This window comes from Antechinus flavipes, chromosome 6 (assembly GCF_016432865.1).
Source record: "Antechinus flavipes isolate AdamAnt ecotype Samford, QLD, Australia chromosome 6, AdamAnt_v2, whole genome shotgun sequence".
In the NCBI taxonomy this organism is placed as follows: Eukaryota; Metazoa; Chordata; class Mammalia; order Dasyuromorphia; family Dasyuridae; genus Antechinus; species Antechinus flavipes.
Genome location: NC_067403.1, coordinates 169,681,947 through 169,694,589, shown reverse-complemented (window position 1 = coordinate 169,694,589; position 12,643 = coordinate 169,681,947). Strand labels below are relative to the sequence as shown.

General features: G+C 36.2%; 1 protein-coding gene across 1 annotated transcript in view; it reads left to right on the top strand.

Moving 5' to 3' along the window:
- The window catches only part of SLC4A4 (solute carrier family 4 member 4), a 350,270-nt gene that overhangs the window by 148,184 nt on the left and 189,443 nt on the right, over positions 1-12,643 (top strand). Inside the window, 1 exon segment of the mRNA XM_051964746.1 lies at positions 738-917. Within this exon segment, the coding sequence (XP_051820706.1) occupies positions 738-917 (180 nt within the window).

Sequence of the window (12,643 nt, the reverse complement as noted above, 5' to 3'; positions counted from 1 at the left end):
GAGAATCAAGGAGGAGAAGATTAAGAGGGACAAATCCTGTAAAAAAGCAAAGAAGGATGAAGACTGAGAAAAGATCATTAGATCTGGTAGTGAAGAAATCACTAGTAAATTTGGAGATTTCAATTTCAATTGAAAAGAATAGGCCAAAAGCCAGAATACAGAAAGTTTAGAAGACAGTGAAAAGATAATTAGAGGCAATGATTATAGACAGCTTTTTCTGCAAATGTGGCTGAGAAAAGGAAGTATAGGATGGTAACTAGTAAGGATAGTGGAGTATATGAGGGAAGAATGGAATCAATAGAAAGAGAGATAATTGAAGATACGAGAGAAAGGAAATGAATATGGAGGCTAATCACTTTAATGGAAAAGAAGGGACAGGTTTCACATATTCCCTTGATTGGTCTCAGCATGAAGGTCTATCTGGTTATCAAAGGCAATGGAGGAGATGAATGAGAAGGATGTCAAAGTATTATGATATACTAAAAGGCAAGAAGAAGGAACTTGTCTATTTTCTCAGTGAAGTGTGAGACAAGTTCCTTCTCTGAGAAGAGCAGACAGAGAGTGCATAGGAGGTTTGAAAAGAGAAGAGAAGATTTTGTAATAGATGTGGAGATTGGAATAGATAATCAATTAAGGAGTAAAAGGACTGCTGTAATGGAGTGAGAGTCTAATTGAGATTCAATAGCATTAATGCAATTTATTTTTATGACAAATTGTATTTTTTATTCTTGTAACAGAGATGATTGTTGATAATCAGATCGAGACAGGCCTGTTGAAAGCTGATCTGAAGGATAAAGTGACCTACACTTTGCTTCGGAAGCATCGGCATCAAACTAAGAAATCCAATCTCCGATCGCTGGCTGACATTGGGAAGACCGTCTCCAGTGCAAGTAGGATGTTTTCCAACCCTGATAATGGTAATGCAGGGGCCAGTTGCTTTTTCTTCTATAACGTTTCTCATTCATTTCTATTCCATCTCTTTCGGTTTTTTCTTTATCTTCCTTTTATTCTCTACCTTTCTTTCTCTTTCACGAACATCTTAGAAGGAAGTTTTCTCTTGCCTCTTGGCCCTTCCACAGGCAAATTTGCATTCACTCTAGGAATATTTCAACTCTGGCTACCACAGACTACATATACCACAGTGTTTGCTTATGCAGTTTTATGTTTCTCTTGGTTGAAAGTGGCAATAGCCCACTAGTGGAATATGTGAATAATTCAGATGACTGGACCAATTTGGAAGCTACTGAGTGTAAATAGAAATGTACTTAAATTATGTTCATAAAGCACTTGACTTAAAGTCAGGAAGACCAGAGTTCAAATCCAGCCTTAGAAACTTATCAGCTGACTGACACTAGGCAAGCCATTTATCCTCTGTTTACCTCCATTTACTCATCTGTAAAACAGGAATAATAATAGCATCTACCTTCCAGAGTTGTTGTGAGGATCAAATGAGATTATGTTCATAAAGAGCATTGTCAACCTTAAAACACTATGCAAATACCAATTTTATCATGGTGGTTTAGTGGAATTGTCAGTTCTTGGATGTGTTTGTGCTAAGAACTGAACAGCTGGCTTAAAAAACAAAGAAGATTGATAGAACAATGGGATTAGAAAGGACCAAAGAGGCCATCTACTCTGATGCACACATGAACAACAGTTTCCCATTGACGGCATCCCTTGACAAGTTGTCCTTTTTGAGCCTCCAGGAAGAGGATGACTACCTCCCAACACAGCCCATGTCACTTCTATGCATGTTTCTCCTGGTATCAGGCTTAAACTTGCCTCTTTGCCATTTTGAATCATTCCTTCTCATTCTGTCCCTTGGAGCCAACTAGAGCAAGATTCAATATGTTAGGTCTCCACATGCTTGAAAATCTCTATCACACTGTCCCAAATGCTTCTCTTCTCCAGACTAATTGTCCCTAGTTCCTTAAACTCCATTCCTTATAGGGGATGATGTCAAGACCTCTTCACTCCTGATTGCCCTTCTCTGGATGTTCTCCAGTTTATCAGTATTCTCCTTAAAATTGTATGCCCCAAGTGAATACTGTTCTCTGATCAGAGAAGGAAACACCTGTACCATGCCTTTGTTAATTCAGACAGCGATGGTATCACTTTTTCCCATTACTTTATTATTTTGTTGATTCATCTTGAGTTCAGTTTAAAATCTGCAGATCTCTTCTTAGATCTACTGTGTAGCTGGAAGAAGTTACAAAGTTAATATTTTAGGGCACAAGTATGAGATTTTATATTGTCTCTGTTACATTTCATTGTATTAGGTTCATACCCAGTGTTGTTTAATGTATCAGTTATCCTTCAATGATCCACAAATCTGGGGACAACCAAGCCACCTATGTCTTTATCCAAATTATAAGTACTCCTATGAACCTCTGTAATTTACATTAGATGATGAAATACTGCTCTTTAGGTTCAGTCAGTTCCAATCCATCTAATTCAACTGTCAGTGAAACTATATTGCCCCATTCCTATCCCTAGTATCCCCCAAAAGTGTAGGAGACTTTGTCAAATATCTTGCTCAAATTTAAGTCAACTCTTTATCTTGATCCTTCCCCCCAATACCAAATAATCCTGTCAATGATAGAATTAGATTAGATTAGTTGTGACTACCCTTTCCTTCCAGTAGCTAGTTGTGCAGTCATGTCCAACTCTTCATGATCCCATTTGGGGTTTTATTGGCAGAGATACTAGACTGGTTTGCCATTTTCTTCTCTAGCTCATCTTATCAATGGGCAAACCAAGCCACACAGTGTTAAGTGATTTGTCCAGGTCACACAGCTAGTAAGTATCTGAGGCTGGATTTGAATTCACAAAAAATGGGTCTTCCTGATTCCAGACCTGGCATTCCATCCACTATATTACCTAGCTGACCATACTGTTACTACCCATACCTTTGCCATCACCATTCAAATGAATTTTGTTAGTAGGTTTTCAATTGATCTTTTTTCCCCTCAGAAAATAGTCTAATTTTATTCTATGTTCTTTTTAAAAAATGAGTCTGCTTTCATAAAGTGCTATAAATATGGTTGAGTGTGGGTGGTATCAGGGTAAAATTTTGTTTAATTCAGATTTGGAAAAAAGATAAGGAAGGATTAGAGCCTGTTTATGCCCCCACCACAGGTAAAAAACCAAACCAAAACAAAGAATTTGTCCTAGTTTTATCACTGATCATAATGTTTTTGTGATGTCCTCTCTTGTTCAAATGTAGCTTCATAAACAATAAGCGTTGAGAAAGGAAAAACATATATAACGTTATGGTGAATGTGTCCTGGGCTAGTACAATTTGGACTTGGCTGGAGGTGGGGTAGAGGAGGTTTATCTTAAGTATAAAGAGAAATGGACGAATGAATGAGAAGCCAAGGTCATTGTGCTCACATACATTGACAAAAGAATATTAAAGTTGAAGCTGTGAAAAGGGTGGTTTAATGAATTGCTATAAAAACCAAATCTCAAGTTATCTAACCTTTCATTCCATTTCTGAGAAATTGGGTCCCCTGATTCTCTATTAAGAGAATTGGCTCTCATGAAGCTCACCCAATGGTTGGCTAGAAGAGAAAGCACAATTTGAGCCAAGGTCCTGGAGTATGCTTTTTCACTATTATCTTAATCTCTTAATTTATTTTTAGGTATAGAATCTGATGAAATGCTCATTTTATCAGTCAGTCCATAAGCATTTATCAAGATCTCCTTTATATATCAGACACTGCTAAGCTCTGGGGATATAATGAAAGGCAAAAGACAAACCCTACTGGAGGAGTTCACACAATGCTTTGTAAACTGTGTGGTAATCTAATGATTAGAACAGCTGATGTGAGCAGTGTTATACATCACTGTTATATACAGAAAAGATTTAACATTGATATTAAAGGCACTAAGGTGATTGGATCCATCTTTTGGTATCAGCTCTTAAATATTCCCTTTGAAGAAGCAGGTAGGTAGTACAGTGGATAGAGAACTGGGTCTGTAATCTGAAAGAATTCAATTCAAATTGGCTCTCAAATGCTTATTAGCTATGTGAATCTGGGCAAGACACTTTACCTGTCTGGCTCAGTTTCCTCAACTGTTAAATGGGGATAAGTTTAAAATCTGCAGATCTCTTCCTAAGGTTGTTGTGAGGACCCAAGTGAGATGATATTTGGAAAGTACATTACCAGGCACTTAATAAATACACATTTCCTTCTTTCTTCCTTCTCATTTAAAGCAACATTTCAGGATTTGGAGATGCTTTCTTGGGGTCGAGGAGCTGGAAATTGGGAGAAGGGCTAAAAAATTAAGAATTCAGCAATCATTTTTTTCACAAGGCAAAAAAAGCAGTGATTTGGCAGAGAGATCCAGGAGATCAGACGCCAGTTTGAACCACATTTTCAGAAAACGCCTGCAACAATAGCAAGAGTTTTCCATGGAACTCCTTGTGTTTGTAGCACCAGCATAGAGTATTTGGACATCAAATACTGATAGTAAAAGGGAGGCTTATTCAGTTTCTTATCTGCTCTCCAGATCTTGATACTTCAGAGGAAAGTTTCAATTGTCTTCGTCATTCATCTTTTTGGTTGTGAAATGTTGTATGTGCTAGGCACATCACAGAAGGAAGGGCTGTTCCTTCCTGGCACTTGGGGTGATCGGCTTACACCCTGAAGCTTGGGATCTGATTAGGCTCTACCTGAACATGTTATTATTGGCCTTGATATTACTCAATTCCTTTTAAGTATCTAGGGGGCAAGGTTTAGCTCCGTGAGCTCCTCCAGCAATAAATTCCACTGGCCTCCAAAGTACATGAAAGTTGCAATGCCAGTCTTTGTTTTCTAAGAGATCACTGCCAAATTTCCTTTTTCTTAGCTCTCTTGAGCTCTCAGGTTTATGCCATTTACCTTGATATCACAGGAATGAAGCTCTTGATATAGTTATTCAGTAATAAAATGGTTTAAAAGTGATTTTCAAATGTGAAATGCTCTAGAAATCTGTTATAATTATAAAGAATATTTTTTGTTCTAAAAATTTTTTACCCTTTACAGGTTTACATTTGGGAGCAAGGTTTCTCCCATCTTCTGGGAAATACAAAATGAGTCTGAGACAGCTGGCTTTCAATCCTCACATCAGAAAATCAGTACTAATAACACATAAAACTACAGTATCTGAACTTGTTAGAAATGTATTGTATAAATGTCATTATATTCCCTACTCTTACTGTTGAGCAAAAACATAAAATGTTGACACTTCAAATATGGGAGTTCTTTCTCTTTCACACTAAGCTAAAAGTGGGTTCTCTAGGAAAGACTTACACCATCTTTTGGGAACATTAACATGAATCAGGTTTCAAAAAAACCTAGGGTTTACAAAGAGTATCATGACAATTTCCAATATGTAATGTTCAGGTAAGAATTAGACCGTTTTCCAGGATTGTATAAAAGAGTAAGTTGCTACTGATCTGTTTTATCTGTGGTACAGGGACATTTCTGCCAGGTACTAAATCTCAGTCAAATGCTGTCCATTATTTTCTCAATCAAGGAATTGATGTAGTTTTAATTTTATATAAAGAGGCTAATGAGGGAGGTTTCTAGTGTCAGATTGATGCTGATTTCTCACTTCTGTGAAATAATATGCTTTTGGCCTTTTAGATGTAGACCTCAATCCTATTTTGTATTCTGTTCAAATGGATTGTGAAGGACTAGCCTTTAACCTAGGAATATACCTTGGCAGTAGTTTGAAAAAAAAAGTTAATTTTATTTCTCATCACGAAACTAATGAAGAATTTGAATAAGGAGCCCCATTAGTGCATTGATTATAGAAAAACTTTGTGTTATAAACTGGTCAACTTTTTAAAAAAAGTGAATGAAGATTTTCATGCTCTATAAATTTAGGACTTTTGGTCCATATCTTTCCCTATGGTGGCTGACCAAAAAGAAGAAATAGGGACCAATTCTAATAGTGTTTTTCATTGCAATAAAAAAAAATAGAATCTTCACTCTTCCAACTCTTATGACTTAAGAGAATTTCCATCATGTGAAATTTTGCTTTGAGCCACAGTATGTTTTCCCATCTTCTGTCCTTTTTCCTTTCTTCTATTTGGATCCTCTGGATTCTTTTTCATGGTACAGTAAAAAGAATGCTGGGTTTAGACTCTAAGAACCTGGGATTTTTCCATTTATTTATTTATTAACACATTTATTCTTCCATTTAAAAAAATTATTTACCTCTGCAACTGGGTCTTAGATTCCTCATGCTTAAATGAGAGGGTGGGAATAAAGGTCCCTCTGATCTCTCAGCTTATGGAGTCCATGGCTGCAGAGATACAGTTGGTGAGACTAAAGCAACAGACATGTAATTCCATTTATAATCTTCAGATCTGTGACATATTTGTAATTCCTCTTCTTGATTTACAATCTGTGAATTGGGGGGAAAGGGGTAAGTCAGTAGAGAAATAGAAAGCATATTTGTTTTGGAATCACAAAGCTTGAGTTTGAATCTAACCTCTGCAATGATTACCTATGTTTCCTCAGTCAAACCACTCAGTGTTCTCATCTTCAAAAGAGAAGAGATTGAAATACATGCTTTCTTAGGTTCCTCTTCATTTTGCATATTGGATCCTATTTTATTACTTGTGTTTATGCAGTATTTGCAAAAATAAAAGACCATCCAGAAGAAAGAAGTACAATCAAGAAAAAGGTTATTTTGTATTTTGTTTGTGTAGCATCAGGGTGGCAGAGGAAGGATAGATGCATGGAAATGGAGAACTCCCATTGTGGAAATTACCTCCACCACTGACAACTAACTCCTCCAACATTTATAATCTTGGAAAGATGACTGAAAGCACTGAAAGTCTGAGTGATTTGCTCCTGGTCTCACTGTAGAATAACAAACATCAACGGATTAATTCTCCTCTTCTCATCAGAGGATTTCAACTTAACTTCTTGGACAAAGGAGAAGACAAACTTTCTAGTCATCCTCCTAAATGTTCCTCTCTCTTCTCTTCTTCACTCATGCAATTTTTCAGTTTTCTAAGACATTTCAGGTTAGAGACAGTTGCCTGGAAAATGGCCTAGCCCTTGGATTAAAAATTACCATTCTGTCTCCCATTTCACTGAGAAGCCCATCTGTACCACAACCTAACTGCAGAGGCCAATAAAGAGTTTTAAATGGCCACAGCAGATCTGCTAAGGGTTCTGGCTCTGTCTTCATCTCCAAAATTTCTTCTCCATTCTGCATACTCTGGGACTCTCCTGTGCAAATGCATATTTGCAAAATTCTGTCAATTCTACAGAGACTTCAGTGAAATGCTTCTCTTCTCAAGTGAAAGAATATGGGCTCCTCGTTGTAGCAGGCTGGGCAGTTAGGCATAACAGACAGCAGTAGTACAAATGATATTTTACTGAATTTGTGGCTTTCCCTGAGTGGTATCAGCCTTTCTCTACAGAGTGATACTCTCTTTGTACCAATTCTCACTTTATTACTGATTTCTTATGCAGCTTTAGACAGATTATTGTTTCTTTTATGGATTAAATTTGTAAGAAATAAATGAGATTAAAGTATATGAAAGTGCTTTGGAAAACACAAAAGGCTGCTTCTGTAATGGAAGTCTTTTTTTTTTTGTTTTGTTTAGTCATTTTTCACTCATGTCTCACTCTTGGTGACTCAATTTGGAGTTTTCCTGGCAGAGATACTGAAATGGTTTACCATTTCCTTCTCCAGATCATTTTACAGATGAGAAATTGAGGCAAATGGAGTGAAGTGACTTGCCTGGACTCATGTAGTTCTTAAATGTCTGACATCCAACCCTTATGATTAGGAGCTAATTTTTTCATACATAATTGTATAGCCATCTCATGAGGAGATGCTGTAGCTATGAGAAGAAAATACATGTGCAAAAATAATGGGAAAAATGAGAAAAAAAGAAAGAAAAGAAAGAGGAGAAGAGAGGATCAGGCACAGCTGAAATCATCATGGAATGTTTTTCATCCCTTTAGAAGAAATGCAATGAAATTAGAGCTTTCCATAGTCAAACAGAAATATCTCCCTCCCTCTCAGTCAAAGAAATGTTTACAGTAATGAATCAAGTAACAAAAATAAAATGTTTTTTTAACTTTGTGAACCTAATTTCATGAAAGCTTCATCTTAAATCCAACTTGTGCTGAGTGATCTGTCTAAAATATTTGTTCTGCTGTTGGGATATTTGGTTCAAGAATCTGGTGTAATGCCCATTAGTGAATTATCTTTTTTAACTTACTATATCAAACTCTTGTACCCTTCCAGAGATAATGAACTCTCAAAATAGGAAAAAAAAGTCTGTTATTCTTCAGAGAGATCAGACTTGTTATTTTGTATAGTCATAGAATGTAAAGGGGTTTAAAAATTCATCATTTTGTTTCAAGATAGAACTAAAGCATCTCAAAGATATATCCCTATTGAAAGATCATTCCCTCTCATTTTTAGATAATTTTTTAATACCACATAATTTTACTGATAAGGATTCTATTATGCTATATTCTATAAACTCTGATTCATATTTTTGGAAAGAAAATATTTTTGCCCTAGTACCTAACAATATTGAATAGATGCTCAAATATTCACAATAATAACAGTAGTGGAAAATTTCTACAACTTTTATTTTAGGAGAAAAACACATTTTCTTACACTTTGGGGAAAAAAAGCCTAAACTGCAAGTAGATCATAGATTTAGGTCATAGACTGCATCCAATCCCCTCATTTTACTGATGAAGAAATTGAGGCTAATAGGTTGAGTAAATTGCCCAAGTTTTCATAGTCAGTAAGGGGATGAAAGAGGATTCAAACTCAAGTCTTTTTTTACTGCACATCAGTGCTTTTCTACCACCTACTTGCTTCAATGACCATTTCCCTGATTGGAGAGAATATTCACTTTTTATATAGTAGGTATATTTGAATATGGCAACTAAGTGGCATCTGAATAGAGCACCATTCCTAGAATCAAAAAGACTAATTTTTGTGAGTTCACATCTGGCTTCAGGAATGAGTCGTTTAACTCTTGCCTCAGTTTTCTCATGTGTAAAATGATCTGGAGAAAGAAATGGCAAACTACTCTAAAAGATACTCCAATGTCTTTGCCAAGAAAACCCTAAATGGGGTCACAAAGATTTGGGTACAACTGATTAAATATTTCAACAGATTGACACAGAAAGGTAACATAAATCACTAGAAAAAAACCATACCATACCACCAATTTAAACATTTATTTTGGAACCAAAAGGTATAATTTAATCACTTTCGTCAGTTATAAAAAAATAAACAAACTCTTTTCTATCTAAAACTAAGTACAAGAAAGGAGGGGAGTTTAAAAAGGGGTTTGTAAGACAATAGATAATTTAAAAAGCAGCCCAGCAGATGTATTAAGAGAGTGTGGTATAGGGGGAAGAAAGCCATTGTATTGGAATCACAGGTTCTGGCTTCTGATCCTATCTCCATCCCTTGGATGTTTGACTTGGACAAGTCACTTAAATTCTCTTTACCTTCATTTTCTCATATGTAAAACTAGGGAGGTTACAGCATATAACTTCTAAAGCTCTCATAGCTATAAGTATATGGTCTCTAAATTATCTACCTAATTTTTTTTTGGGGGGGGGCTGAGGCAATTGGGGTTAAATGACTTGCCCAGGGTCACACAGATAGGAAGTGTTAAATGTCTGAGGGCAGATTTGAACTCAGGTCCTCCTGACTTCAGGGCTGATGCTCTAAATACTGCTCTGCCTAGCTGCCCCTCCCCTAATCTTTTAAACACAAAAAGTTAGCGAGACAGTATTTTTTTCTGAAGGCAGTTATTATGGCCCATTATGTAAATATCTGAATATAGTTATAATAATTTTGGTTTCATCTTTGGGAAAATGATCTTCAAAATGTAAGCTTATAACCAATTTTGGAGCAGATTTATGAAAAACAAACTAGTAAGAAATGTTTTGCCACCAGCTCAAAGATTTTGTTTTAGAGAACAATCTAATAATTCCAGATTTGAACAATATCTTGTCATAGTGATTAATCAAAGGGTTGAGTCTCCGATTGTGTATTAGGTGTTTTGCCAGGTCATTTCAATCGTCACCTCAAAAAGGTAATTGCTAAGTCTCTGCAGGCTCCTTTATTTTCATGCATGCCAATGGAGCCAGACATTCTTTCTGGTTGGTACCAGCCTGGATTGCAAATTCCCATAAATAGGGAAGCTTTGATAACAATCAGTGAGGCTCAAGATCAAAGGGAGGAATAACATGGGTTCAGCATTCAGTAGGTTACTAGTGGCATGACATATTGAAAAGGTTGTAAGAGGTAGGTTTCATTTACGACCATTAATAATTGCCATTGAACCACTAATGCAGACAGCTAGCTCTCTCATCTATTTTTTGAACAATGATACCAGTGATCCAGTCTATTTACATTTGTAAACACTAATTAAAATAGTCTGTCAAGGTTAGTTGCTAGAGAAAATTATTGGTCTGCCTAAAATCTCTTGAATGTAAGGGCATCTGATTAATAATGAATAATAGTACATTTTTAGTGATCCAAAATTGCACCAAATCTTAAGCTACCTGCCTCTATTTTTCACAAAGCCAAGCTAGGGGTCTTTGCAGGTCACTCATCTGTCAAATTAAATTAGAGGTTTGACTTTGTCAGAATCATGGTGTGTTTCTGAATGTCTCTCTCTTGACAAAACAATTTTTGGAAGACTTAAAATGTGTTCATGTGCTTAGTGCTATGAAAAACTGCAAAGAAATTCAAATGTAGGAAATAAATAAGAATTCAGTTGCAAAGATTTGGCAATACATTTGCCTCAAACAGGTACTGGTACAGATGACTTGCTCTTAAAGTACTGATTTTATTTACTGCTTTGTAATACAGAAAGATAATTGAAAACAGTCTTTCCAGTTTTGAAAAGGGCATAGCATTCACATTTATTCCTACTCCACACTCAGAAGGCTCTGAAATTTCTTTGAATCTAAATTTTTCTTCAACAATGCAGATCTCAACTTATTCTTGTCTGCCTGTCTTGTGTGTGACTCATGGCCATAAATCCCATTAGTTTGCTATGGGGGATTCACTTCGCACATTTGAAATCACTCATCAATTGTAGTTGAACCTATGATGACCCCAATGAAACAACCTCTGAAATAAAAGAAATGTAAATTTGTCCATAACTGAACATTAATAAATGGTTCAAGGTGCAAAACGGTCTCTTGAATCAACACTGATCTCATGAAGAGCTGTTTTTCAAATATTCTGCACACCAGTATGGAGACATAAATGCAAAAATTTTAAATTCTTTAACAATGACATTTTTAAATAGAGAATAAGTACGTAAGGACAAATTGCTGTCTGTATTGATCATCTTATCACTGTAGGCTGTCATATACCATATGGTGATGCTATCATTTTGTATTGAGGGCAGTATAACATTTCAGAAAGATAGCAAAAGAGTATTTAGGAATATTCTAGAACCACTTGGTATACTCTGGAGAGGTGGTTATTAAATTTTCAAGGTAAACATCTACATCTCAGAAATATAAGGCTACAAGCCAGGGCATAATTTTTAAAAAATTTGCTTTATTTTATTTTTGGTTATCTAGACTTAAGAAAGAAATGGGGAAAGTGTGGTAATGCAGATTAAAGTTGTGTGTTATGTGTACATTTTTTGCCCTCCCAAATCAATTGTTGAATGTTTACTAGTTCCTGCCTCCTTATATATCACTTGCAGTTTTCTTTCAGTCTGCTTTAGCTAGGGTTAACCTCCTGGGAGGCTAGTGATTGTCTTTAAGTTGGGGGACTATGCTGGGCATTCATACTTATGACTTCAGAGAAAAGAATGGGTCACTATATATTGACATTAAAGAGAGTAAAAGTGAATCAGTATGGATTTAAGTACAATTTTATTTTATATTAATCTGTCTCCTTTCTAATGTATTTTTATGACTGGAGGGTTGAGGAATAAGAAATAGCCAAAAACCATGTTTATCAAGACAAACATTTGTGAGTGTGTGAGAAGGATGCACTATTGCCATCATTTGTCATCTTAGAACCTACAGAAGATAAATGCTATTGAAATCAAACTAGAAGGAATCTACTTTCAGCCAGTTATCAACAAGCATTTATTTAGCACCCACTGTATGCTTGGCACCTTGCTAAGATTTGCTTTCCTTCCCTTTGTGCTTTTTGCAAATGTGTAACATCAGTGTATGTATGTGTACAAAGTGTAGACTTATCCACAATCTTAATGACAGCTCTCAGAGGTGTGCTACTGTTGAAAGAACGCACTGGATCTGGAACCAGAGGGACTTGGATTCAAATCCTACCTCTGGAAAATACTGCTTTTGTGACCTTGGACAAGTAACTGGATTCTTATGGACCTCAATATTCTCCTCTATAAAATGATGGAGTTGGACTAGTTGACTTCTGAGGTTTATTTCAGCTCTAAAGCTTTGATCTTCTCTTCTCACGGCTCCAATTCCTGTTTCGTCTGGTGGGATTGCATGATTGGGACTAAGGCAGCCATGTTTGACCAGCTGTACTGAGGTCTGTCCTAAACTGTTCTGTCCTGTCTATGGTTGGAGGGTGAGGGGAAAAGTATCAATGTCAATGTTTGTCATTGTTCTCTTTTAACATGCTTGTGCAGTCT